The sequence below is a fragment of the Scyliorhinus torazame genome, chromosome 22, assembly GCF_047496885.1.
Source record: "Scyliorhinus torazame isolate Kashiwa2021f chromosome 22, sScyTor2.1, whole genome shotgun sequence".
In the NCBI taxonomy this organism is placed as follows: Eukaryota; Metazoa; Chordata; class Chondrichthyes; order Carcharhiniformes; family Scyliorhinidae; genus Scyliorhinus; species Scyliorhinus torazame.
In genome coordinates this window covers 40,625,767-40,653,515 of record NC_092728.1, presented here as the reverse complement: position 1 = coordinate 40,653,515, position 27,749 = coordinate 40,625,767, and the positions used below count along the sequence as shown (strand labels likewise).

General features: G+C 50.0%; 1 protein-coding gene across 2 annotated transcripts in view; it reads left to right on the top strand.

Moving 5' to 3' along the window:
- Positions 1–241: 241 nt before the first annotated feature.
- The window catches only part of sapcd2 (suppressor APC domain containing 2), a 48,735-nt gene continuing 21,227 nt past the window's right edge, over positions 242–27,749 (top strand). For both annotated transcript variants that reach the window (XM_072488089.1, XM_072488088.1), the window contains exons 1-4: positions 242–601; positions 4,003–4,347; positions 26,430–26,557; positions 27,591–27,734. In XM_072488089.1, the coding sequence (XP_072344190.1) occupies positions 262–601; positions 4,003–4,347; positions 26,430–26,557; positions 27,591–27,734 (957 nt within the window). In that variant the 5' untranslated portion in view covers positions 242–261. The remainder of the gene's footprint in view (positions 602–4,002; positions 4,348–26,429; positions 26,558–27,590; positions 27,735–27,749) is intronic.

Genomic DNA, 27,749 nt, shown 5'->3' with positions numbered 1-27,749 from the left:
ACCCCCCAGACAGGGGGAGTGAGGGGTAAGAGAGAGGCCCCCCAGACAGGGGGAGTGAGGGGTAAGAGCGAGATCCCCAGACAGGGGGAGTGAGGGGTAAGAGAGAGACCCCCCAGACAGGGGGAGTGAGGGGTAAGAGTGTGAGGGGGGATAGGGGGGTGTGAGGGGGGATAGGGGGTGTGAGGGGGGATAGGGGGGTGTGAGGGGGGATAGGGGGGTGTGAGGGGGGATAGGGGGGATAGGGGGAGCGGCCGTGGGTTGATGGAGCTGCTGGTCCCGGGCGCTGGGCAGGCGGAGCCCGGGACTGGGCCTCTCCCCCCGGAGCTGCCCCGGGGTTTCCTGCACAGTCTCCGGACCCTGTTCGATATCCTGGACGATGAGCGGAGGGGTTCGGTTCACATCCTGGAGATCGAGTCCCGCTGGCAGGACGGCTCTGGCCGGGCACTACCCCCGGGGGTGCTGCAGTGCCTGCGGAGAGTGGCACCGGCCTCCGGGTATCTCACCTTCCACAGCTTCGTGTCCGGACTCCGCTCATCCCTGCTCAGCCCCGGGAACAACCGCTACCCGGGCCACAGCGGAGAGGCTGACAAACACCGAGAGGGTGAGTGAAGGGAGGGGGGAGTGAGGGACCGAACGACCCCCTTACCCTCATGCCCCCCTTACCCGCATACCCCCATACCCCTTACCTGCATGCCCCCATGCCCCCTTACCCGCATGCCCCCCTTACCCGCATGCCCCCTTACCCGCATGCCCCCCTTACCCGCATGCCCCCCTTACCCGCATGCCCCCCTTACCCGCATGCCCCCCTTACCCGCATGCCCCCCTTACCCGCATGCCCCCCTTACCCGCATGCCCCCCTTACCCGCATGCCCCCCTTACCCGCATGCCCCCCTTACCCGCATGCCCCCCTTACCCGCATGCCCCCCTTACCCGCATGCCCCCCTTACCCGCATGCCCCCCTTACCCGCATGCCCCCCTTACCCGCATGCCCCCCTTACCCGCATGCCCCCCTTACCCGCATGCCCCCCTTACCCGCATGCCCCCCTTACCCGCATGCCCCCCTTACCCGCATGCCCCCCTTACCCGCATGCCCCCCTTACCCGCATGCCCCCCTTACCCGCATGCCCCCCTTACCCGCATGCCCCCCTTACCCGCATGCCCCCCTTACCCGCATGCCCCCTTACCCGCATGCCCCCTTACCCGCATGCCCCCCTTACCCGCATGCCCCCCTTACCCGCATGCCCCCCTTACCCGCATGCCCCCCTTACCCGCATGCCCCCCTTACCCGCATGCCCCCCTTACCCGCATGCCCCCCTTACCCGCATGCCCCCCTTACCCGCATGCCCCCCTTACCCGCATGCCCCCCTTACCCGCATGCCCCCCTTACCCGCATGCCCCCTTACCCGCATGCCCCCTTACCCGCATGCCCCCTTACCCGCATGCCCCCTTACCCGCATGCCCCCTTACCCGCATGCCCCCTTACCCGCATGCCCCCTTACCCGCATGCCCCCTTACCCGCATGCCCCCTTACCCGCATGCCCCCTTACCCGCATGCCCCCTTACCCGCATGCCCCCTTACCCGCATGCCCCCCTTACCCGCATGGCCCCCGCCCCTCATGCCCCCTGCCCCCCCTTGCCCCCTGCCCCCCTGCCCCCCTTGCCCACCTGCCCCCCTTACCCACCTGCCCCCCTTACCCACCTGCCCCCCTGTAGCATCCTGGCCCCCCTTAGCCTCCTGCCCACCTCTCACCCCCATGCCAACCCTTCACCCGCATGCAGTACCTTTCCTGGAGTGTTTGATGGGGACAGTGTAGAGGGAGCTTTTCTCTGTATCTAACCCTGTGCTGTACCTATCCTGGGAGAATTTGATGGGGACAGTGTAGAGGGAGCTTTACTCTATATCTAGCCCCGTGCTGTACCTGTCCTGAGACTGTTTGATGGGGATAGTGTAGAGGGAGCTTTACTCTGTATGTAACCCTGTGCTGTACCTATCCTGGGAGAATTTGATGGGGACAGTGTAGAGGGAGCTTTACTCTATATCTAGCCCCGTGCTGTACCTGTCCTGAGACTGTTTGATGGGGATAGTGTAGAGGGAGCTTTACTCTGTATGTAACCCTGTGCTGTACCTGTCCTGGGAGTGTTTGATGGGGACAGTGTAGAGGGAACTTTACTATGTATCTAACCCCGTGCTGTACCTGATCTAGCTGCATTTGACCAAGTGTGGCATCAGGGAGCCCTAGCAAACTACGGTAGCACTATAGTTAGCATTGTGGCTTTACAGTGCCAGGGTCCCCGATTCGCTGCCCGGCTTGGGTCTCTGTCTATGCGGAGTCTGCACGTTCTCCCCGTGTCTGCGTGGGTTTCCTCCGGGTGCTCCGGTTTCCTCCCACAAGTCCCGAAAGACGTGCTTGTTAAGTGAATTGGACATTCTGAAATCTCCCATCTGTGTACCTGAAGAGGTGCCGGAATGTGGCGACTGGGGGATTTTCACAGTAACCTCATTGCAACCTAAGCCTACTTGTGACTATAAAGATTATTATTGTCAACCGGAGTCATTGGCAATCAGGGGGAAATTCTTCACTGATAGGTGTCATACCTGGCACAAAGGACAATAGATGGTTCTGGTTATTGAAAATCAATCATCCTCAGCCCCATGGAATTCCTACAATCCATTCGGATCATCGAGTCAGCACTGACCCTCCAAAAGAGGATTCTACAGAGGCCCACTTCCCCCATCTTATCCCCGTAACCCATTGACGGGGTTAACCATTGACCATGGCTAATCCACCTAACTTGCTCATCTTTGGAGGAAACCGGAGCACCCGGATGAAACCCACGCAAAGTGCAAACTCCAAACTCCACATAGACAGTCACTCGAGAGTCAAACCCGGGTCCCTGGCACTGTGGGGGCAGCAGTGCTGAACACTGCCACTGCTGCTTCATCAGTGACCTTCCCACCATCAATAAGGTTAGAAGTGGGGATGTTCTCTTGTTCAGTTCTGTTTGCGACTCCAGGGATACTTAAGCAGTTAATGTCCAAATGCAGCAAGACCTGGACAATATCCAGGTTTGGGCTGACCAGTGGCAAGTAACGTTCATGCCACACCAGTGCTAGGCAATGAACATCCCAATAAGAGAGAATCAAAACATCACCCCTTGACATTCAATGGCGTTACCATCACTGAATCCCCCACTATCAACAACTTGGGGGTTAACATTAACCAAAAACTGAATTGGACTAGCCATTATATACTATGGCTACCAGAGCAGGTCAGAGGCTAGCAAATCTGCGGCGAGTAACTCCCCTCCAGACCTCTTTCCCCCCCCGCCCGCCCACCTCCTCAAACCCTATCAACCACCTACAAGGCACATGCCAGGAATATCATGAACACTTTCCACTTGCCTGGATATGTGCAGCTTCAACAACACTCCAGAAGCTTGACACCATCCAGGCCAAAGCAGCCCACTTGATTTGCTCCCCTTCCACAAACCTTCACTCCATCCATGCACAGTGACAGCCCTGTTAACCTTCTCCAAGATGCACTGCAGGAACTTGCCAAGGCTCCTTAAGCAGCACCTTCCAAACCCACGACCACTACCATTTAAAAGGACAAGAGGAGCAGATACCCGGGAACCCCACATCCTGGATGTTACCCTCCAAATTACTCACTACCCTGACTTAGAAATATATCGCCGTTCCTTCACTGTCACTGGGTCAAAATCCTAGAACTCCTTCCCTAACAGCACGGAGGGTGTACCTGCACCTATGGACTACAGCTCAGGAAGGTTTCTCACCACCTTCTCGAGGGCAATTAGTGATGGGCCATAAATGCTGGCCGAGCCAGTGATGCCCACATCCCATGAATGAATATAGAAAGCTGCAGTTTCTGAGACTGAGCTGCAAGGTGTTGAGTTGTCATGTCTCTCAGTAATTGTGACCTGTGATGTTTGGTGAATCTCAGTGCTGCCTTGTGTAAACCCAGCTCTGTTGATGTGTTACAGTGTGGAAGAGAAATAAGACTGACCCAGGGAGGAGGAATGGACAGCAGCCATGCTCGAGAGGATCCAGTGTGTTGAAGCGGACGCAGCCAGTGATGATACATCACTGTCCGAAGTCAGATGTATATCGGGGTCATGGGGATCGGGCGAAGTCACCCCTGAGGATCAGATCCATGAACATTCCTGAGACGCGGACAGAGCTGGATGGCAGCCCACAGAAGCAGGGCGAGTGCAAACCTGCTGAAATTGGCAGGGAGCTGCGAGTGCAAGAGAGAAAAGCGAATGCAGATCCGCGGCTCCAAGTCATTGAGTCTCTTGCATTGGAGGGGCAGAGATATCTCAAAGCAGGTGAGGTCTGAGTTTACAGCACAGACACACCACCCACGACCCTGCTCACTGGCCCCTGGCAAGTCCACTGCCCCACTCACTCGCTATAGCCCTGTATCAAACCCAAACTAATCCCACTGCCCCGCTCACTCCCTATAGCCCTGTATCAATCCCAAACTAATCCCACTGCCCCACTCATTCCCCATAGTCCTGTATCAATCCCAAACTAATCCCACTGCCCCACTCACTCCCTATAGCCCTGTATCAATCTCAAACTAATCCCACTGCCCCACTCTCTCCCCATAGCCCTGCATCAATCCCAAACTAATCCCATTGCCCCACTCTCTCCCATAGTCCTGTACTAATCCCAATGCCCCACTCTCTCCCATAGCCCTGTATCAATCCCAAACTAATATTATGGGCCAGGGTTTAGAGAACCCCAAAGTATATCATGTAGTTCACGTGACCCACAACTGTTAATAGATTTTGGTTATATGAAACACAAGGGCCCACTTTACAGGTGTGATGTAACAGAGATCTAAGAAGTGTTTTTAAAACAAAGCAATGTTTATTCTATGAATCCAGTTAACATTTTATAAACACACAGTAAACAGTTTATCAACTACCAAACACACGTAACTCCACAGATAGAATACTCTATAGATAACCCTTAATAATTTCCCAAACAACATCCATAAGTTAAAATCTTTTTAAACAAAGACAGCAGGTTTCAATTCACTACAGAAACGGTATTACTTTGAAATCATCAATGAGCTGAAGACATTCTTTAGCTTGTAGCGAGAAAGATCATTTTACATATCTGCTTGCTTTGAATACAGCTCTCCAAATCTGAAAACGAAACTTAACACAGACTGCAGCTCCGAGCTCAAAACGAAAGTGAAAGTCAGACAACCCAGCTCCACCCATACACTGACATTTCTGCAGTTATTTGATAAACACCCATTTCTGAAAGATACTCTCACCTGACACTAATCCCACTGCCCCACTTTCTCTCATAGCCCTGTATCAATCCCAAACTAATCCCCCTGTCCCGCTCTCTCCCATAGCCCAGTATCAATCGTAAATTAATCCCACTGCCCTGCTCTCCCCCCATAGCCCTGTATCAATCCCAAACTAATACCTCTGCTCTACTCTCTCCCCGTAGCCTGGTATCAATCCCACTGCACCACTCTCCCCATAGCCCTGTATCAATCCCAAACTAATCCCACTGCCCCACTCTCTCCCCATAGCCCTGTATCAATCCCAAACCAATCCCACTACCCCACTCTCTCCTCAGCTCTGTATCAATCCCAAACTAATCGCAGTGCTCTGCTCTCTCCGCATAGCCCGGTATTAATCCTTAATTAATCCCACTGCCCCACTTTCTCCCCATATCCCAGTATCAATCCCAATTTAATTTCACTGCCTCACCCTCACCCCATAGCCCTGTATCAATCCCAAACTAACGCCACTGCCCGCTCTCTCCCATTTCCCAATATCAATCCCAATCTAATGTCACTGCCCCACTTTCTCCCCAGAGACCTGTATCATTCCCAAACAAATCTCATTGCCCCACTCTCTTCTCCATAGACTTTTATCAATCCCAGTCTAATACCACTGCCCCCCTTGCTCCCCATAGCCCTGTATCAATATCCACAGTTCCGTTTCAGCCCCAACTTTATTGCACTTCCTCATCTCTCCACATAGCCCTGTAACAATCCCGAAGCTAATCTCGTTTCCCCCAACATTCGCCCCATAGCCCTGATCCATTCCCAAACTAATCTCACTGCCCGCTGACTCCCTGTAGCCCTGTATTAATCCAAAACTTGTCCCACTGCCCTGCTCTCTCCCCTCGCCCCTGTATCAATCCCAAACTAATCCCACTGACCTCTCTCCCCATAGCCCTGGATCAATCCCAAACTAACCCCACTGACCTCTCTTCCCATAGCCCTGGATCAATCCCAAACTAATCCCACTGCCCCGCTCTCTCCTCCTAGACCTGTATCAATCCCAAACTAATCCCACTGCCCCGCTCTCTCCCCATAGCCCTGTATCAATCCCAAACTAATCCCACTGCCCTGCTCTCTCCCCCTAGACCTGTATCAATCTCAAACTAATCCCACTGCCCCACTCTCTGCCCATAGCCCTGGATCAATCCCAAACTAATCCCACTGCCCTGCTCTCTTCCCCCCTAGACCTGTATCAATCCCAAACTAATCCCACTGCCCCACTCTCTCCCCATAGCCCTGTATCAATCTCAAACTAATCCCACTGACCTGCTCTCTCCCCATAGCCCTGTATCATTCCCCAAATAATCCCACTGCCTCGCTCTCTTGCCATAGCCCTGTATCAATCCCAAACTAATCCCACTGCCCTGCTCTCCCCCTATACCTGTATCAATCCCCAACTAATCCCACTGCCCCGCTCTCTCCCCATAGCCCTGTATCAATCCCAAACTAATCCCACTGCCCCGCTCTCCTCCCATAGCCCTGTATCAATCTCAAACTAATCCCACTGCCCCACTCTCTCCCCATAGCTCTGTATCAATCCCAAACTAATCCCACTGCCCTGCTCTCGCCCTAGACCTGTATCAATCTCAAACTAATCCCACTGCCCCACTCTCCCCATAGCCCTGTATCAATCTCAAACTAATCCCATTGCCCCACTCTCTCCCCATAGCCCTGTGTCAATCCCAAACTAATCCCACTGCAGTGCTCTCTCCTCCTAGACCTGTATCAATCCCAAACTAATCCCACTGCCCCGCTCTCTCCCCAGAGCCCTGTATCAATCGCAAACTAATCCCATTGCCCTGCTCTCTCCCCCTAGACCTGTATCAATCCCAAACTAATCCCACTGTCCCGCTCTCTCCCCATAGCCCTGTATCAATCTCAAACTAATCCCACTGCCCCACTCTCTCCCCATAGCCCTGTATCAATCCCAAACTAATCCCACTGCCCTGCTCTCTCCCCCTCGACCTGTATCAATCTCAAACTAATCCCACTGCCCCACTCTCTCCCCATAGCCCTGTATCAATCCCAAACTACTCCCACTGCCCCACTCTCTGCCCATAGCCCTGTATCAATCCCAAACTAATCCCACTGCCCTGCTCTCTTCCCCCCTAGACCTGTATCAATCCCAAACTAAATCCACTGCCCCGCTCTCCCCATAGCCTTGCATCAATTCCAAACTAATCCCACTGCCCCACTCTTTGCCCCGAGACCTGTATCAATCCCAAACTAAATCCACTGCCCCGCTCTCTTCCCCCTAGACTTTTATTAATCCCAAACTAATCCCACTGCCCACTCTCTCCCCATAGCCCTGTATCAATCCCAAACTAATCCCACTGCCCCGTATCAATACCAAACTAATCACACTGCCCCACTCTCTCCCCATAGCCCTGTATCAATCCCAAACTAATCCCACTGCCTTGCTCTCTCCCCATAGCCCTGTATCAATCCCAAACTAATCCCACTGCCCTGCTCTCTCCCCATAGCCCTGCATCAATCTCAAACTAACCCCACTGCCCCACTCTCTCCCCATAGCGCTGTATCAATCCCAAACTAATCCCACTGCCCCGCACTCTTCCCATTGCCCTGTATCAATCCCAAACTAATCCGACTGCCCCACTCTCTTACCATAGCCCTGTATCAATCCCAAACTAATCCCACTGCCCTGCTCTCTCCCCATAGCCCTGCATCAATCTCAAACTAATCCCACTGCCCCACTCTCTCCCCATAGCGTTGTATCAATCCCAAACTAATCCCACTGCTTCATTCTCCCGATAGCCCTTCATCATTCCTTAAATAATCCCACAGCCCTACTCTTTTTGTCCCCCCCCATAGCCTTGTATTAATCCCAAACTAAATCCACTGCCCCGCTCTCCCCATAGCCCTGTATCAATCCCAAACTAATCCCACTGCCCCACTCTCTCCCCCTAGCCCTGTATCAATCCCAAACTAATCCCACTGCCCCGCTCTCCTCCCATAGCCCTGTATCAATCTCAAACTAATCCCACTGCCCCACTCTCTCCCCATAGCTCTGTATCAATCCCAAACTAAGCCCACTGCCCCGCTCTCTTCCCATAAACCCTGTATCAGGCTCAAACTAATCCCACTACGCCCTGCTCTCTCCCCATAGCCCTGTATCGATCCCAAACTAATCCCACTGCCCCACTCTCTTCCCATAGCCCTGTATCAATCCCAAACTAAGCCCAATGCCCCGCTCTCTCCCCATAGCCCTGTATCAATCGCAAACTAATCCCATTGCCCTGCTCTCTCACCCTAGACCTGTATCAATCCCAAACTAATCCCACTGTCCAGCTCTCTCCCCATAGCCCTGTATCAATCTCAAACTAATCCCACTGCCCCACTCTCTCCCCATAGCCCTGTATCAATCCCAAACTAATCCCACTGCCCTGCTCTCTCCCCCTAGACCTGTATCAATCTCAAACTAATCCCACTGCCCCACTCTCTCCCCATAGCCCTGTATCAATCCCAAACTACTCCCACTGCCCCACTCTCTGCCCATAGCCCTGTATCAATCCCAAACTAATCCCACTGCCCTGCTCTCTTCCCCCCTAGACCTGTATCAATCACAAACTAAATCCACTGCCCCGCTCTCCCCATAGCCCTGCATCAATTCCAAACTAATCCCACTGCCCCACTCTTTGCCCCGAGACCTGTATCAATCCCAAACTAATCCCACTGCCCCGCTCTCTCCCCATAGCCCTGTATCAATACAAAACTAATCCCACTGCCCCACTCTCTCCCCATAGCCCTGTATCAATCCCAAACTAATCCCACTGCCCTGCTCTCTCCCCATAGCCCTGTATCAATCCAAAACTAATCCGACTGCCCCACACTCTTACCATAGCCCTGTATCAATCCCAAACTAATCCCACTGCCCTGCTCTCTCCCCATAGCCCTGCATCAATCTCAAACTAACCCCACTGCCCCACTCTCTCCCCATAGCGCTGTATCAATCCCAAACTAATCCCACTGCCCGCACTCTTCCCATTGCCCTGTATCAATCCCAAACTAATCCGACTGCCCCACTCTCTACCATAGCCCTGTATCAATCCCAAACTAATCCCACTGCCCTGCTCTCTCCCCATAGCCCTGCATCAATCTCAAACTAATCCCACTGCCCCACTCTCTCCCCATAGCGCTGTATCAATCCCAAACTAATCCCACTGCCCCACGCTCTTCCCATAGCCCTGTATCAATCCCAAACTAATCCCACTGCCCCGCACTCTTCCCATTGCCCTGTATCAATCCCAAACTAATCCCACTGCTTCATTCTCCCGATAGCCCTTCATCATTCCTTAAATAATCCCACAGCCCTACTCTTTTTGTCCCCCCCCCATAGTCTTGTATGAATCCCAAACTAAATCCACTGCCCCGCTCTCCCCATAGCCCTGTATCAATCCCAAACTAATCCCACTGCCCCACTCTCTCCCCCTATACCTGTATCAATCCCCAACTAATCCCACTACGCCCTGCTCTCTCCCCATAGCCCTGTATCAATCCCAAACTAATCCCACTGCCCTGCTCTCTTCCCCCCTAGACCTGTATCAATCACAAACTAAATCCACTGCCCCGCTCTCCCCATAGCCCTGCATCAATTCCAAACTAATACCACTGCCCCACTCTTTGCCCCGAGACCTGTATCAATCCCAAACTAATCCCACTGCCCACTCTCTCCCCACTGCCCCGTATCAATCCCAAACTAATCCCACTGCCCCGCTCTCTCCCCATAGCCCTGTATCAATACCAAACTAATCCCACTGCCCCACTCTCTCCCCATAGCCCTGTATCAATCGCAAACTAATCCCACTGCCCTGCTCTCTCCCCATAGCCCTGTATCAATCCAAAACTAATCCGACTGCCCCACACTCTTACCATAGCCCTGTATCAATCCCAAACTAATCCCACTGCCCTGCTCTCTCCCCATAGCCCTGCATCAATCTCAAACTAACCCCACTGCCCCACTCTCTCCCCATAGCGCTGTATCAATCCCAAACTAATCCCACTGCCCGCACACTTCCCATTGCCCTGTATCAATCCCAAACTAATCCGACTGCCCCACTCTCTTACCATAGCCCTGTATCAATCCCAAACTAATCCCACTGCCCCGCTCTCTTACCATAGCCCTGTATCAATCCCAAACTAATCCCACTGCCCTGCTCTCTCCCCATAGCCCTGCATCAATCTCAAACTAATCCCACTGCCCCACTCTCTCCCCATAGCGCTGTATCAATCCCAAACTAATCCCACTGCCCCACGCTCTTCCCATAGCCCTGTATCAATCCCAAACTAATCCCACTGCACCGCACTCTTCCCATTGCCCTGTATCAATCCCAAACTAATCCCACTGCTTCATTCTCCCGATAGCCCTTCATCATTCCTTAAATAATCCCACAGCCCTACTCTTTTTGTCCCCCCCTATAGTCTTGTATTAATCCCAAACTAAATCCACTGCCCCGCTCTCCCCATAGCCCTGTATCAATCCCAAACTAATCCCACTGCCCCACTCTCTCCCCCTATACCTGTATCAATCCCCAACTAATCCCACTACGCCCTGCTCTCTCCCCATAGCCCTGTATCGATCCCAAACTAATCCCACTGCCCCACTCTCTTCCCATAGCCCTGTATCAATCCCAAACTAAGCCCACTGCCCGCTCTCTCCCCATAGCCCTGTATCAATCCCAAACTAATCCCACTGCCCCGCTCTCTCCCATAGCCCTGTATCAGTCCCAAACTAATCCCACTGCCGTGCTCTCTCCCCATAGCCCAGTATCAATCCCAAATTAATCCTGCTGTCCCACTCTTTCTGCCCTCCCCATAGCCCTGTATCAATCCCAAACTAACCCCACTGCCCTGCTCTCCTCCCCTAGCCCTGTATCAATCTCAAACTAATCCCACTGCCCCGCTCTCACCCCATAGCCCTGTAGCAATCCCAAACTAATCCCACTGACCTGCTCTCTCCCCATAGCCCTGTATCATTCCCCAAATAATCCCACTGCCTCGCTCTCTTGCCATAGCCCTGTATCAATCCCAAACTAATCCCACTGCCCTGCTCTCCCCCTAGACCTGTATCAATCTCAAACTAATCCCACTGCCCCACTCTCCCCATAGCCCTGTATCCATCTCAAACTAATCCCATTGCCCCTCTCACTCCCCATAACCCTGTGTCAATCCCAAACTAATCCCACTGCAGTGCTCTCTCCTCCTAGACCTGTATCAATCCCAAACTAATCCCACTGTCCCGCTCTCTCCCCATAGCCCTGTATCAATCTCAAACTAATCCCACTGCCCCACTCTCTCCCCATAGCCCTGTATCAATCCCAAACTAATCCTACTGCCCTGCTCTCTCCCCCTAGACCTGTATCAATCTCAAACTAATCCCACTGCCCCACTCTCTCCCCATAGCCCTGTATCAATCCCAAACTACTCCCACTGCCCCACTCTCTGCCCATAGCCCTGTATCAATCCCAAACTAATCCCACTGCCCTGCTCTCTTCCCCCCTAGACCTGTATCAATCCCAAACTAAATCCACTGCCCCGCTCTCCCCATAGCCCTGCATCAATTCCAAACTAATCCCACTGCCCCACTCTTTGCCCCGAGACCTGTATCAATCCCAAACTAAATCCACTGCCCCGCTCTCTTCCCCTAGACTTTTATTAATCCCAAACTAATCCCACTGCCCACTCTCTCCCCATAGCCCTGTATCAATCCCAAACTAATCCGACTGCCCCACTCTCTTACCATAGCCCTGTATCAATCCCAAACTAATCCCACTGCCCCGTATCAATCCCAAACTAATCCCACTGCCCCGCTCTCTCCCCATAGCCCTGTATCAATCCCAAACTAATCCGACTGCCCCACACTCTTACCATAGCCCTGTATCAATCCCAAACTAATCCCACTGCCCTGCTCTCTCCCCATAGCCCTGCATCAATCCCAAACTAATCCCACTGCCCCGCACTCTTCCCATTGCCCTGTATCAATCCCAAACTAATCCCACTGCTTCATTCTCCCGATAGCCCTTCATCATTCCTTAAATAATCCCACAGCCCTACTCTTTTTGTCCCCCCCATAGCCTTGTATTAATCCCAAACTAAATCCACTGCCCCGCTCTCCCCATCGCCCTGTATCAATCCCAAACTAATCCCACTGCCCCACTCTCTCCCCCTATACCTGTATCAATCCCCAACTAATCCCACTGCCCCGCTCTCTCCCCATAGCCCTGTATCAATCCCAAACTAATCCCACTGCCCCGCTCTCCTCCCATAGCCCTGTATCAATCTCAAACTAATCCCACTGCCCCACTCTCTCCCTATAGCTCTGTATCAATCCCAAACTAAGCCCACTGCCCCGCTCTCTTCCCATAGCCCTGTATCAATCTCAAACTAATCCCACTGCCCCGCTCTCTTCCCATAAACCCTGTATCAGGCTCAAACTAATCCCACTACGCCCTCCTCTCTCCCCATAGCCCTGTATCGATCCCAAACTAATCCCACTGCCCCACTCTCTTCCCATAGCCCTGTATCAATCCCAAACTAAGCCCACTGCCCGCTCTCTCCCCATAGCCCTGTATCAATCCCAAACTGATCCCACTGCCCCGCTCTCTCCCATAGCCCTGTATCAGTCCCAAACTAATCCCACTGCCCTGCTCTCTCCCCATAGCCCAGTATCAATCCCAAATTAATCCTGCTGCCCCACTCTTTCTGCCCTCCCCATAGCCCTGTATCAATCCCAATCTAACCCCACTGCCCTGCTCTCTCCCCATAGCCCTGTATCAATCTCAAACTAATCCCACTGCCCGCTCTCTCCCGAGAGTTTTCAGAATGTTGCAGTGGAGAGATCTGGGTGTCCTTGTGTGTGAATCACAAAAAGTCAATATGCAGATAGAGCAAGTGATTAGAAAGGCTGAGGAACGCTGGCCTTTATTGGAAGGGAGGATGAGGTATAAAAGTCGGAAGTCTCGCTCCAACTATACTGGCATTGGTGAGACCACATCTGGATACTGTGTACAATTCTGATCTCCTTACCCGAGGAGGGACGGAGTCGCATTGGAAACAGTTCAGAGAAGGTTCACGAAGCTGATTCCTGGGATGAAGGGATTGTTTTATGGGAAAGGTTCAGCAGGCTGGGGCCCGTACTCATTGGAGACTTTTATTGATTGAAAATTATAAAATACTGAGAGATTCGACAGGGCAGATTCTGAGAGGATGTTTCCTATTGTGGAGAAATCTAGAACAGTTTAGAACAAAGAACAATACAGCACAGGGACAGGCCCTTCGGCCCTCCAAACCTGTGCCGACCAGGGTACCTGCCTAAACTAAAACCGTACGCACTTAGGCAGTCCATATCCTTCCATTCCCACCCTATTCATTTTTGTCTAGATGCCTGTTAAATGCTGCTATCGTACCTGCTCCCACCACCTCCCCTGGCAGCGCGTTCCATATATTTACCACCCTCTGTGTTAAAAAAAAAAAAAAAAAAAAAGTTCCCTCGCACATCTGTTCTAAACTTTTCCCCACACTCTTTAAACCTAGTACTTGACTCCGACCCGAGGAAAGAGTATTTGACTATCCACTCTGTCCATGCCACTCATAATCTTGTAGACCTCTATCATATCGCCTCTCAATCTCTGCCTTTCCAGTGAGAACAGACCGAGTTTAACTAACCTGTCCTCCTAGCTAATGCCTTCCATACCAGGCAACATCCTATGTCTATGAGGAACGGTTGAGGATTCTGGGTCTCTACTCATTGGAGTTTAGAAGGATGAGGGGGGGATCTTATTGAATCATACAGGATACTGCTATGCCTGGATAGAGTGGACGTGGAGAGGATGTTTCCACTTGTAGGAAAAACTAGAACCAGAGGACACCATCTCAGACTAAAGGGATGATCCTTTAAAACAGAGATGAGGAGGAATTTCTTCAGCCAGAGGGTGGTGAATCTGTGGAACTCTTTGCCGCAGAAGGCTGTGGAGGTCAAATTACTGAGTGTCTTTAAGACAGAGATAGATAAGTTCTTGATTAATAAGGAAATCAGGGGTTATGGGGAGAAGGCAGGAGAATGGGGATGAGAAAATATCAGCCATGATTGAATGGTGGAGCAGACTCGATGGGCCGAGTGGCCTAATTCTGCTCCCATGTCTTATGGTCTTATGGTCTAAACTGCTTCTGTACCCTCTCCAAAGCATCCACATCCTTCTGGTAGTGTGGCAACCAGAATTGTACACAATATTCAAAGTGAGGCCTAGCTATGGTCTTGTACAGATGCAACATGATTTGCCAATTTTTATATTCAATGGTCCGACCGATGAAGGCCAGCATGCAGTATGCCTTCTTGACCACCTTATCCACATGCATTGCCTCTTTCAGTGATCGGTGGACAAGCACGCCCAGATCTCTCTGCCTGTCAGTACTTGCAAGAGTTCTACCATTTATTTATTTATTCATTTTTCTTTTTTTTTCTATAACTTTAGAGTACCCAATTCATTTTCTCCAATTAAGGAGCAATTTAGCGTGGCCAATCCACCTACCCTGCACATCTTTGGGTTGTGGGGGCGAAACCCACGCAGACACGGGGAGAATGTGCAAACTCCACAGAGACAGTGCCCCAGAGCCAGGACCGAACCAGGGTCCTCGGTGCTGTGAGGCAGCAGTGCTAACCACTGTGCCGCCCTTGTTCTACCATTTATTATGTAATTCCTACATGCATTGGACCTTCCAAAGTGCATTACCTCACACTTGTCCAGATTAAACTCCACCTGCCATTTCTCTGCCCAAGACTCCACCAATTGTTGTGTCGTCTGCGAACTTATTAATCAGACCAGCTACATTTTCTTCCAAATCATTTATATACACCACAAACAACAAAGGCCCCAGAACTGATCCCTGTGGAACACCGCCAGTCACAGCCTTCCAATCAGAAAAGCATCCTTCTACTGCTACCCTCTGTCTTCTGTGCCAAAGCCAGTTCTGTATCCAACTTGCCAGCTCTCCGCTGACCCCATGTGACTTCACCTTTTGTACCAGTCTACCACGGGGTACCTTGTCAAAGGCTTTACTGAAGTCCATGTATACAACATCTACTGCCAGGTCAGCATGGTGGCGCAGTGGTTAGCACTGCTGCCTCAGGTCCCAGGTCCGATCCCGGCTCTGGGTCATTGTCCCTGTGGAGTTTTCACATTCTCCCCGTGTTTGCATGGGTTTCGCCCCCACAACCCAAAAATGAACAGGGTCGGTGGATTGGTCACGCTAAATTGCACTTTAATTGGAAAAAATGAATTGGATATTCTCAAGTTATAAAAAAAAACATATACTGCCTTTCCCGCCTCTGTCATCTTTGTCACTTCCTCGGAAAACACGATCAAATTCGTGTGGCACGACTTCCCAGCATGATCGCAAAACCATGCTGTCTGTCACTAATAAGTCAAATTGTTTCCAAATGTGAGTAAATCCTGTCTTTTAGAATCTTTTCCAATAAGTTCCCCACCACTGACGTTAGGCGCACCGCCCTATAATTTCCTGGATTATCCCTGCTGCCCTTCTTAAACAACATTGGCTACTCTCCAGTCCTCTGGAACTTCAACTGGATCCTTCAATGAGGTTACAAAGATTACTGTCAAGACCCCAGCAATGTCCTCCCTTGCCTCCCGCAGTATTCTGGGGTAGATCCCATCAGGCCCTGGGGACTTATCTACTTTAATGCTTTTTAAGATGCCCAACACCACCTCTTTATTATTATCAATATGACTCAGAATATAGAACATAGAGTGCAGAAGGAGGCCATTTGGCCCATTGCGTCTGCACCGACCCACTTAAGTTCTCACTTCCACCCTATCCCCGTAGCCCAATAACCCCTCCTAATCTTTTTGGTCACTAAGGGCAATTTATCATGGCCAATCCACCTAACCTGCACATCTTTGGACTGTCGGAGGAAACCGGAGCACCCGGAGGAAACCCACGCAAGACACTGGGAGAACGTGCAGACTCCCCAGACAGTGACCCAGCGGGGAATTGAACCTGGGATCCTGGCGCTGTGAAGCAACTATGCTAGCCACTTGTGCTACCCTCCACACTCTACCCTATCTATACACTCTACCCTATACTCCTCATCGACCAAGTCCTCCGTTTTGGTGAATGCTGAGGCAAAGTATTCATTTAGTATCTCTGCCATTTCCTCTGGTTCCATACATAGATTCCCTCCAATATCTTGAATTATAGAATTTACAGAGCAGAAGGAGGCCATTCGGGACATCGAGTTTGTACCGATCCTTTGAAAGAGCAACCTACATAAGCCCACACCACCACCCTATCCCCGTAACCCAGTAACCCCACTTAACCTTTTTGGACACTAAGGGAAATTTTGCATGGCCAATCCACCTGACCCGCACATCTTTGGACTGTGTTAGGAAACCGGAGCACCCGGAGGAAACCCACGCAGACATGGGGAGAACAAGACACAGACAGTGACCCAAGCTGGGAATCAAACCTGGGACCCTGGAGCCGTGAAGCAACTGTGCTAACCCCAACCCTTTCTCTGGCTACCCTCTTGCTCTTTACATATGTATAAAACGCCATGGGATTTTCCTTAATCCTGTTTGCCAATGACATTTCATGACCCCTATTAGCCTTCCTAACTCCTACCTTAAGTTCCTTCCTACTTGCTTTATATTCTTCAAGGGCTTCATCTGTCCTAAGTCTTTTAGACCTTACGAATGCTTCTTTTTTCTTTTCGACAAGATTGATAATATCCCTCGTTACCCAGGGTTCCCTGTACTTGCCACGCTTATCTTTCGTCCTCACAGGTACATGCCGTTCCTGAATTCTAATCAACTGACATTTGAAGGCCTCCCACATGCCGGATGCTGATTTTCCCTCAAACAGCCTCGCCCAGTCGACACTCTCCAGATTCTGCCTAATGCTGTTGTAATTAGCCTCCCCCAGTCTAACACCTTCACCTGAGGACTATTCTTTTCCTTTTCCATAAGCAGCTAAAAACTTACAGAATTACGATCATTGTTCCCAAAATGATCTCCTACTGAAACTTCGATCACCTGTCGGAGGGAAGATGCTGGAATCTATCATTAAGGAAGAAATAGCGAGGCATCTGGATGGAAATTGTCCCATTGGGCAGAAGCAGCATGGGTTCCTAAAGGGCAGGTCGTGCCAAACTAATTTAGTGGAATTTTTTGAGGACATTACCAGTGCGGTAGATAACGGGGAGCCAATGGATGTGGTGTATCTGGATTTCCAGAAAGCTTTTGACAAGGTGCCACACAAAAGGTTGCTGCATAAGATAAAGATACATGGCATTAAGGGTAAAGTAGGTGCATGGATAGAGGATTGGTTAATTAATAGAAAACAAAGAGTACGGATTAATGGGTGTTTCTCTGGTTGGCAATCAGTAGCTAGTGGTGTCCCTCAGGGATCAGTGTTGGGCCCACAATTGTTCACAATTTACATAGATGATTTGGAGTTGGGGACCAAGGGCAATGTGTCCAAGTTTGCAGACGACACTAAGATAAGTGGTAAAGCAAAAAGTGCAGAGGATACTGGAAGTCTGCAGAGGGATTTGGATAGGCTAAGTGAATGGGCTAGGGTCTGGCAGATGGAATACAATGTTGACAAATGTGAGGTTATCCATTTTGGTAGGAATAACATCAAAAGGGATTATTATTTAAATGATAAAATATTAAAACATGCTGCTGTGCAGAGAGACCTGGGTGTGCTAGTGCATGAACAAAGAACAAAGAAATGTACAGCACAGGAACAGGCCCTTCGGCCCTCCAAGCCCGTGCCGACCATGCTACCCGACTAAACTACAATCTTCTACACTTCCTGGGTCCATATCCCTCTATTCCCATCCTATTCATGTATTTGTCAAGATGCCCCTTAAATGTCACTATCGTTCCTACTTCAACCACCTCCTCCGGTAGCGAGTTCCAGGCACCCACTATCCTCTCTGTAAAAAAAACTTGCCTCGTACATCTACTCTAAACCTTGCCCCTCTCACCTTAAACCTGTGCCTCCTAGTAATTGACCCCTTCTACCCTGGGGAAAAGCCTCTGACTATCCACTCTGTCTATGCCCCTCATAATTTTGTAGACCTCTATCAGGTCGCCCCTCAACCTCCGTCGTTCCAGTGCAAACAAACCAAGTTTATTCAACCGCTCCTCGTAGCTAATGCCCTCCATACCAGGCAACATTCTGGTAAATCTCTTCTGTAACCTCTCTAAATCCTCCACATCCTTCTGGTAGTGTGGCGACCAGAATTGAACACTATACTCCAGTGTGGCCTAATTAAGGTTCTATACAGCTGCAACATGACTTGCCAATTCTTATACTCAATGCCCCGGCCAATGAAGGCAAGCATGCCGTATGTCTTCTTGACTACCTTCTCCACCTGTGTTGCCCCTTTCAGTGACCTGTGGACCTGTACTCCTAGATCTCTCTATCTCTCTGTCTGTCAATACTCTTGAGGGTTCTACCATTCACTGTATATTCCCTACCTGCATTAGACCTTCCAAAATGTATTACCTCACATTTGTCCGGATTAAACTCCATCTGCCATCTCTCCGCCCAAGTCTCCAAACAATCTAAATCCTGCTGTATCCTCTGACAGTCCTCATCGCTATCCGCAATTCCACTAACCTTTGTGTCGTCAGCAAACATACTAATCAGACCAGTTACATTTTCCTCCAAATCATTTATATATACTACAAACAACAAGGGTCCCAGCACTGATCCCTGTGGAACACCACTGGTCACAGCCCTCCAATTAGAAAAGGATCCTTCCATTGCTCTTACTCTCTGCCTTCTATGACCTAGCCAGTTCTGTATCCACCTTGCCAGCTCACCCCTGATCCCGTGTGACGTCACCTTTTTGTACTAGTCTACCATGAGGGACCTTGTCAAAGGCCTTACTGAAATCCATATAGACAACATCCACTGCCCTACCTGCCTCAATCATCTTAGTGACCTCCTCGAAAAACTCTATCAAGTTAGTGAGACACGACCTCCCCTTCACAAAACCATGCTGCCTCTCACTCATACGTCCATTTGCTTCCAAATGGGAGTAGATCCTGTCTCGAAGAATTCTCTCCAGTAATTTCCCTACCACTGAAGTAAGGCTCACCGGCCTGTAGTTCCCTGGATTATCCTTGCGTTGCAAAAAATTGGTTTACAGGTGCAACAGGTGATTAAGAAGGCAAATGGAATTTTGTCCTTCATTGCTAGAGAGATGGAGTTTAAGACTAGGGAGATTATGCTGCAATTGTATAAGGTGTTAGTGAGGCCACACCTGGAGTATTGTGTTCAGTTTTGGTCTCCTTACTTGAGAAAGGACGTACTGGCACTGGAGGGTCTACAGAGGAGATTCACTAACTAAGAACAAAGAAAAGTACAGCACAGGAACAGGCCCTTCGGCCCTCCAAGCCTGTTCCGACCATGCTGCCCGTCTAAACTAAAATCTTCTATACTTCCTGGGTCCGTTTTCCTCTATTCCCATCCTATTCATGTATTTGTCAAGATCCCCTTAAATGTCACTATCGTCCCTGCTTCCACCACCTCCTCCGGCAGCGAGTTCCAGGCATCCACTACTCTCTGGGGAAAAAACCTTGCCCCTCGGACCTTAAACCTATGCCCCCTAGTAATTGACCCCTATACCCTTGGAAAAAGCCTCTGACTATCCACTCTGTCTATGCCCAATATAATTTTGTAGACCTAGGTTAATCCCAGAGCTGAAGGGGTTGGATTACGAGGAGAGGTTGAGTAGACTGTGACTGTACTCGTTGGAATTTAGAAGGATGCGGGGGGATCTTTTAGAAACATATAAAATTATGAAGGGAATAGATAGGATAGATGCGGGCAGGTTGTTTCCACTGGCGGGTGAAAGCTGAACTAGGGGGCATAGCCTCAAAATAAGGGGAAGTAGATTTAGGACTGAGTTTAGGAAGAACTTCTTCACCCAAAGGGTTGTGAATCTATGGAATTCCCTGCCCAATGAAGCAGTTGAGGCTCCTTCGTTAAATGTTTTTAAGATAAAGATAGATAGTTTTTTGAAGAATAAAGGGATTAAGGGTTATGGTGTTCGGGCCGGAAAGTGGAGCTGAGTCCACAAAAGATCAGCCATGATCTCATTGAATGGCGGAGCAGGCTCGAGGGGCCAGATGGCCTACTCCTGCTCCTAGTTCTTATGTTCTTATGATCACTTGGCCGGGCTCATTTCCCAGTACCAGGTCTAATATGGCCCCTTCCCGAGTTGGGCTATTTCCATATTGTTTCAAAAAACTTTCCTGGACGCTCCCTACAGATTCTGCTCCATCCATGTCTCTTAGCAGTAAGTGTATCCCAGTCAATATAGGGAAAGTTAAAATCATCCACCACGACAACCCTGTTGTTTATGCATCTTTCCAAGATCTGTCTGCATATCTGCTCCTCTATCTCCCCCTGTCTGTTACGAGGTCTGTAGTAGACTCCAACATTGTGACAGCACCCTTCCTATTCCTGACCTCTACCCAGATTGCCTCGCTGCCTGAACCCTCCAAGGTGCCTCGCTCAGCACAGCTGTGATATTCTCCTTAACCAATAATGCAACTCCCCCACCCCTTTTGCATCCCCCTCTATCCTGTCTGCAGCATTTACATCCTGTAATATTTAGCTGCCAATCCTGTCCCTCTTTCAACCAAGTTTCTGTAATAGCAACAACATCATAATTCCACGTACTAATCAAGCTCGAAGTTAATCTGTTTTACCTGAAATACTCCTCACATTGAAACCCCGCTGTGTTGACCAACCACACCCTGCCTGCTCTTCCTCTTAATCTTACTGGCCTTAGTCTGTAGCTCTCCCTCAGTTTCTCCCGCTGACCTTTTTGCTCTGGTTCCCACCCCCCTGCCTTACTCGGCAGTTCAATCTGTTTCTCTGCCTTCCACTGTTCTCCTTACCAGCTTTTGCTTCTGCCTTCTCTTTACTACCCTCGAACTTCCTGCATTGGCTGCCATCCCTCTGCCACATTAATTTAAACCCTCCCCAACAGCGCTAGCAAACAACCCCCCTCGGACATTTGTTCCAGTCCTGCCCAGCTGCAGACTGTCCGATTTGTAATGGTCCCACCTCTCCCAGAACTGGTTCCAATGTCCCAAAAATCTGAATCCCTCCCTCCTGCACCATCTCTCAAGCCACGCATTCATCCTGTCTATCCTGTCATTCCTACACGGACTGGCATGTGGCACTGGTAGCAATCCATATAAAAAAATAAAATAATTTGCAGTGCCTAATTCATTTTTCCCAATTAAGGGGCAATTTAGTGTGGCCAATCCACCTACCCTGCACATCTTTGGGTTGTGGGGGCGAAACCCACGCAAACACGGGGAGAATGTGCAAACTCCACACGGACAGTGACCCAGAGCCGGGATCGAACCTGGGACCTCGGCACCGTGAGGCGAGAGGGCGAACCCACTGCGTCACCGTGCTGCACCACTGGTAGCAATCCTGAGATTACTACCTTTTGAGATCCGACTTTTTAATTTATCTCCTAACTGAAATAAGGAATCTCCCGTTTAAGACTGAGATGAGGTGGAATTTGTTCTTGAGGGTCCTTTGTGTTTGGAATTCTCTTCCCAAGCGAGTGGTGTGGGCTGCGTCATTGAATATATTCAAGACTGAGTTGGACAGGTTTTGACTGACGTGAGTGAAGGGTTGTGGAGGAAGAGATCAGCCGTGATAGAACATAGAACAGTACAGCACAGTACAGGCCCTTCGGCCCTCGATGTTGTGCCAACCATTTATCCTAATTGAAGATCAACCGAACCCCCTTCAATTTACTGCTGTCCATGTGCCTGTCTAAGAGTCGCTTAAATGTCCCTAATGACTCTGACTCCACCACCTCTGCTGGCAGTGCATTCACCACACCCACCACTCTCTGTGTAAAGAACCTACCTCTGACATCTCCCCTATACCTTCCTCCAATCACCTTAAAATTATGTCCCCTCGTGACAGCCATTTCTGCCCTGGGGAAAAATCTCTGGCTATCCATTCTATCCATGCCTCTCATCACCTTGTACACCTCTATCAAGTCACCTCTCTGCCTTCTTAGCTCCAGTGAGAAAAGCCCTAGCTTCCCCAACCTTTCTTCATAAGCCATGCCCTCCATTCCAGGCAGCATCCTGGTAAACCTCCTCTGCACCCTCTCCAAAGCATCCACATCCTTCCTGTAATGAGGCGACCAGAACTGGACACAATATTCCAAGTGTGGTCTAACCAGGGTTTTATAAAGCTGCAGCAAAACCTCGCGGCTCTTAAACTCAATCCCCCTGTTAATGAAAGCCAACACACCATACGCCTTCTTAACAACCCTCTCAACCTGGGTGGCAACTTTGAGGGATCTATGTATGTGGACCCCAAGATCCCTCTGTTCCTCCACACTTCCAAGAATCCTGCCTTTAACCCTGTATTCCGCATTCAAATTCGACCTTCCAAAATGAATCACTTCACATTTTTCAAGGTTGAACTCCATCTGCCACTTCTCAGCCCAGCTCTGCATCCTGTCAATGTCCTGCTGTAACCTGCAACAATCCTCAACACTATCTACAACTCCCCCAATCTTCGTGTCATCGGCAAACTTACTAACCCACCCTTCCACTTCCTCAACCAAGTCACTTATAAAAACCACAAAGAGCAGAGGTCCCAGAACAGATCCTTGCGGGACACCACTGGTCACCGACCTCCAGGCGGAATACTTTCCATCCACTACCACTTGCTGTCTTCTTTCGGCCAGCCAATTCTGTATCCAGACAATAAAATTTCCCAGTATCCCATGCCCCCTAACTTTCTGAATGAGCCTACCATGGGGAACCTTATCAAATGCCTTACTGAAATCCGTATACACCACATCCACTGCCCGACCTTCATCATTGTGTCTCGTCACATCCTCAAAGAATTTAATGAGGGTTGTGAGGCAAGACCTGCCCCTCACAAAGCCATGCTGACTATCTTTAATCAAACTATGTTTTTCTAAATAATCATAAATCCTATCTCTCAGAATCCTTTCCAATATTTTGCTCACCACAGATGTAAGACTGATGGGTCTGTAATTCCCAGGGATTTCCCTATTCTCTTTCATGAACAGGGGAACAACATTTGCCTCCCTCCAATCATCCGGTACTACTCCAGTGGAGAGTGAGGACGCAAAGATCATCTCCAACGGCGCAGCCATCTCCTCCCTCGATTCCCGTAGTAACCTTGGGAATACCCCGTCAGGCCCAGGGGACTTATCTATCCTGATGCTTTTCAAAATTTCCAGCACATCCTCCTTAATATCAACCTGTTCGAGTCTATTAACCTGGTTCACACTGTTCTCATGAGCAACAAGGTCCCTCTCTCTAGTGAATACTGAAGCAAAATATTCATTGAAGGTCTCCCCCATCTCCTCAGACTCTAGGTACAAGTTCCCTCCAATCTCCCTGATTAGCCCTACTCTCACTCTGATCATCCTCTTATTTCTCATATAAGTGTAGAACGCCTTGGGCTTTTCCCTAACCCTTCCCGCTAGGGCTTTTTCATGCCCCCTTCTAGCTCTCCACAGTCCATTTTTGAGTTCCTTCCTGGCTGCCTTGTAACCCTCTAGGGCCGAGTCAGATCCTTGCTTCCTCAACCTTACGTCAGCTCCACTTGTCTTGTCAACCAAGGCTCCTTCACCTTACCATTCCTTTCTTGTCTCAGTGGGACAAAACTATCCGAAATGAAAATGAAAATCGCTTATTGTCACAAGTAGGCTTCAAATGAAGTTACTGTGAAAAGCCCCTAGTCGCCACATTCCGGCACCTGTTCGGGGAGGCTGTTACGGGAATCCAGCACTCGCAGCAAGTGTTCCTTAAACAACCCCCACATTACTGTTGTGCATTTCCCCAAGAACAATTGTTCCCACTTTATGCTCCTCAGCTCCTGTCTAATAGCAGTATAATTTCCCTTTCCCCAATTAAATACCTCCCATACTGTCTGTTCCTATCCCTCTCCATGACTATGGTAAAGGTCAAGGAGTTGTGGTCACTGTCACCGAAATGCTCTCCCATCTGACACCTGGTCTGGTTCGTTGCTGAGCACCAAGTCCAATATGGCCTCCCCCCTAGTTGGCCTATCTACATATTGAGCCAGGAATCCTTCCTGTACACACCTGACAAAATCTGCTCCATCCAAACCATTTGCACTAAGGAGGTTCCAGTCAATATTAGGGAAGTTGAAGTCACCCATGACAACAACTCTGTTACTTCTGCACTTTTCCAAGATCTGCCGCCCAATCTGTCCCTCTATCTCTCAGCTGCTCTTGGGAAGTCTATAGTAAACTCCCAATAAAGTGACTGCTCCTTTCTTGTTACTGACTTCCACCCATAATGACTCAGTAGACAAACCCTCTTCAACTACCTCCTTTTCTGCAGCTGTGGGACACTCCCTAATTAACAGTGCCGTTCCCCCTCCTCATTTACCTCCCTCCCTATTCTTCTGAAAACATCTAAACCCCAGAATATCTAAAAACCATTCCGGCCCCTGTGAAATCCATGTCTCCGTAAAGGCCACAACATCGTAGTTCCAAGTACTGATCCATGCTCTAAGTTCATCTCCCGTATTCCTGACCCTTTGCATTGAAACAGACACACCTTAACCCATTCCACTGAGTGCAACTTTGCCCTCTCAACTGTCTATCCTTCCTCACAGACCTGCTGCATACTACTTCTGCCTGTTCAACAGCTACCCTATCCTCTGATCCATAGCTCTGGTTTCCATCCCCCTGCCAAACTAGTTTAAACCCTCCCGAAGAGCTCTAGCAAACCTCCAGTTTAGGTGCAATTCGTCCTTCATGTACAGGTCCCACCTTCCCCAGAAGATATCCCAATGATCCACATATCTGAAGCCTTCCCTCCTCACCAGCCCTGTAGCCACGTGTTTAGCTGCACTCGCTCTCTGTTCCTTGCCTCACTTGCACGTGGCACCGGCAACAATCCTGAGATTACTACTCTGCTTGTCCTGCTCTTTAGCTTCTAACCTAACTCCCTAAAATCACTTTTTAGATCCTCATCCCTTTTCTTAGCTATGTCGTGTGCCAATGTGCACCACAACTTCCGGTTGCTCCCCCTCCCCCTTAAGAATCCTGTAGACACGATCCGAAACATCCCTGGCCCTGGCACCTGGGAGGCAACATACCTTCCCGGAGTCTCGCTCGCGACCACAGAATCTCCTATCCATTCCCCTAACCATAGTCTCCTATCACTATTACTTATCTATTCTTCCCTTCTGAGCCACAGAGCCAGACTCAGTGCCAGAGACCTGGCCACTAGGGCCTTCCCCGGTAGGTCATCCGAAATGGTATACTTGTTTTGAAGGGGAACGGCCATGAGGGATCCCTGCACTGTCTGCCCGTTCGTTTTCTTTCCCCTGACTGTAACCCAACTACTCTTGTCTTGTACCTTGGGTGTGGCTACCTCCCTGTAACTCTTAATGTGAGTTAAGGGAGGTAGCCACACCCGGGAGGGTTTGTCTGCTGAGTGATCTTAATGAACAGACTCGATCAGTGGAACTGCCTACTCATCCTATTTCTTATGACCGCACAAAAGTCTTAACTGTTTCCTTTGGCATTATTTGTTCTTTCCAGTTCCTGTCCAGTCTGTCTAATGTCCTTTCCCACCTGCCCACTCCCTCTGACTACTTCTGGCACTGCTTGCCCTCACTTTCTCACGTGCCTACATTTTAAGTTTCTTTATTTAATCTGTTCATCCAGCAAACTCCATTCTTTTGAGCATGTCCTTTTTACTCGTGGTGAGTGACTTGGAGGGGAACCTCCAGGTGGTGGGGTTCCCAGGTATCTGCTGCTCTTGTCCTTCTAGATGGTATCGGTGGTGGGTTTGGAAGGTGCTGACTAAGGAACCTTGGCGAGTTACTGCAGTGCCTCTTTTAGCTGGTACACACGGTTGCCACTGTGCATTGGTGTTGGAGGATTGACCTGTGGCAACCCGAGGAGATGTGGGCGCGGAGTGTTGGCACCTTGGACTTTGTGATAGTTTTAATTTGATCATCTTTCCACACCTGCAGATGGGAGGCCCATGGGCCGCTACCAAAGCGAGACCACCTGTGGCGGAATAACGTCGAGCCGGCGACAGGCCCGAAATCGGAGTGAGCTCAGGCGTCACACTATAACCAGTGGGGTCGATTATGACAGGGTGAGTCACAGCCCAGTCAGGGCTATCATCTCTCATCGTTATTCAGCTGCAACAGCCATGTACCTGGGTGTGGGGGAGGGGTCTGCAAGGGGCGGGCAGGCCCTCAGCCCAAGGATCTCACTGCTGGCTTCACTGCTGCATTCCCAAAATAACGTTTGTTATACTTGCAGCACCAAATTGGTTGTTAAAGAATTTGGGATGTCCTAAGAAATAGTTGCAGGGACAGGCCTCGAGCCTGCTCTGCTATTCATTATGACTGTGGCTCATTGTCTGCCTCAATTCACTTTCCCACCTGATCCCCATATCCCATGTTCCTCTGAGAGATGACACATCTGTCCATCCCAGCCGAGAATACAGCTGTGACAGAGAATTCCAAAGCGACTGAGTGAAGACATTTCTCCATCTCAATCTGAAGCAGTCAGCCCGTAATCCTGAGACTGTGCCCTCATGTTCTAAACCTCCAGCCAGGGCAACCCCCTGGGGTCTCCCCTTTCCAGGCCCTTGAAGGGAATGTGAAAGGTTCTATACGAATGTAAGTGGCTATATTCATTCACTGTCCCTGTCCCATAACTGACAGATATTTTATTTTCATTTAATACTCTGCTGTGATTGGCTGGTTTGGGGTACGGTTCCTGTGCTATGATTGGCTGGTTTGCGGTACGGTTCCTATGCTGTGATTGGCTGGTTGGTGGTACAGTTCCTGGGCTGTGCTGTGATTGGCCGGTTAAGTGGGTAGCACTGTTGCTTCACAGTGCCAGGGTCCCAGGTTCAATTCCCGGCTTGGGTCACTGGCTGTGCGGAGTCTGCACGTTTTCTGCGTGGGTTTCCTCCGGGTGCTCCGGTTTCCTCCCACAAGTCCCGAAAGATGTCCTGTTAGGTAATTTGGACATTCTCAATTCTGCCTCCCTGTATCTGAACAGGCGCCGGAATGTGGCGACTATGGGCTTTTCACAGTAACTTCATTACTTACTTGTGAGAATAAAGATTATTTAAATAAAAAAATATTCCTGACACTGTTTTGATGCTTCTGCAGCTCAAATGCATGAAGGAGCTGGAACGAGAGAAGGATGCCTTGCTGCAGGGTTTAGAGATGGTGGATTCTGCCCGAGGCTGGTACATCCAACAGATCCAGGAAACCTGGGAACGCCAGAGGAACATCAAGTCACCCGCTGGAAGTGTGAGTAGGTCCTGG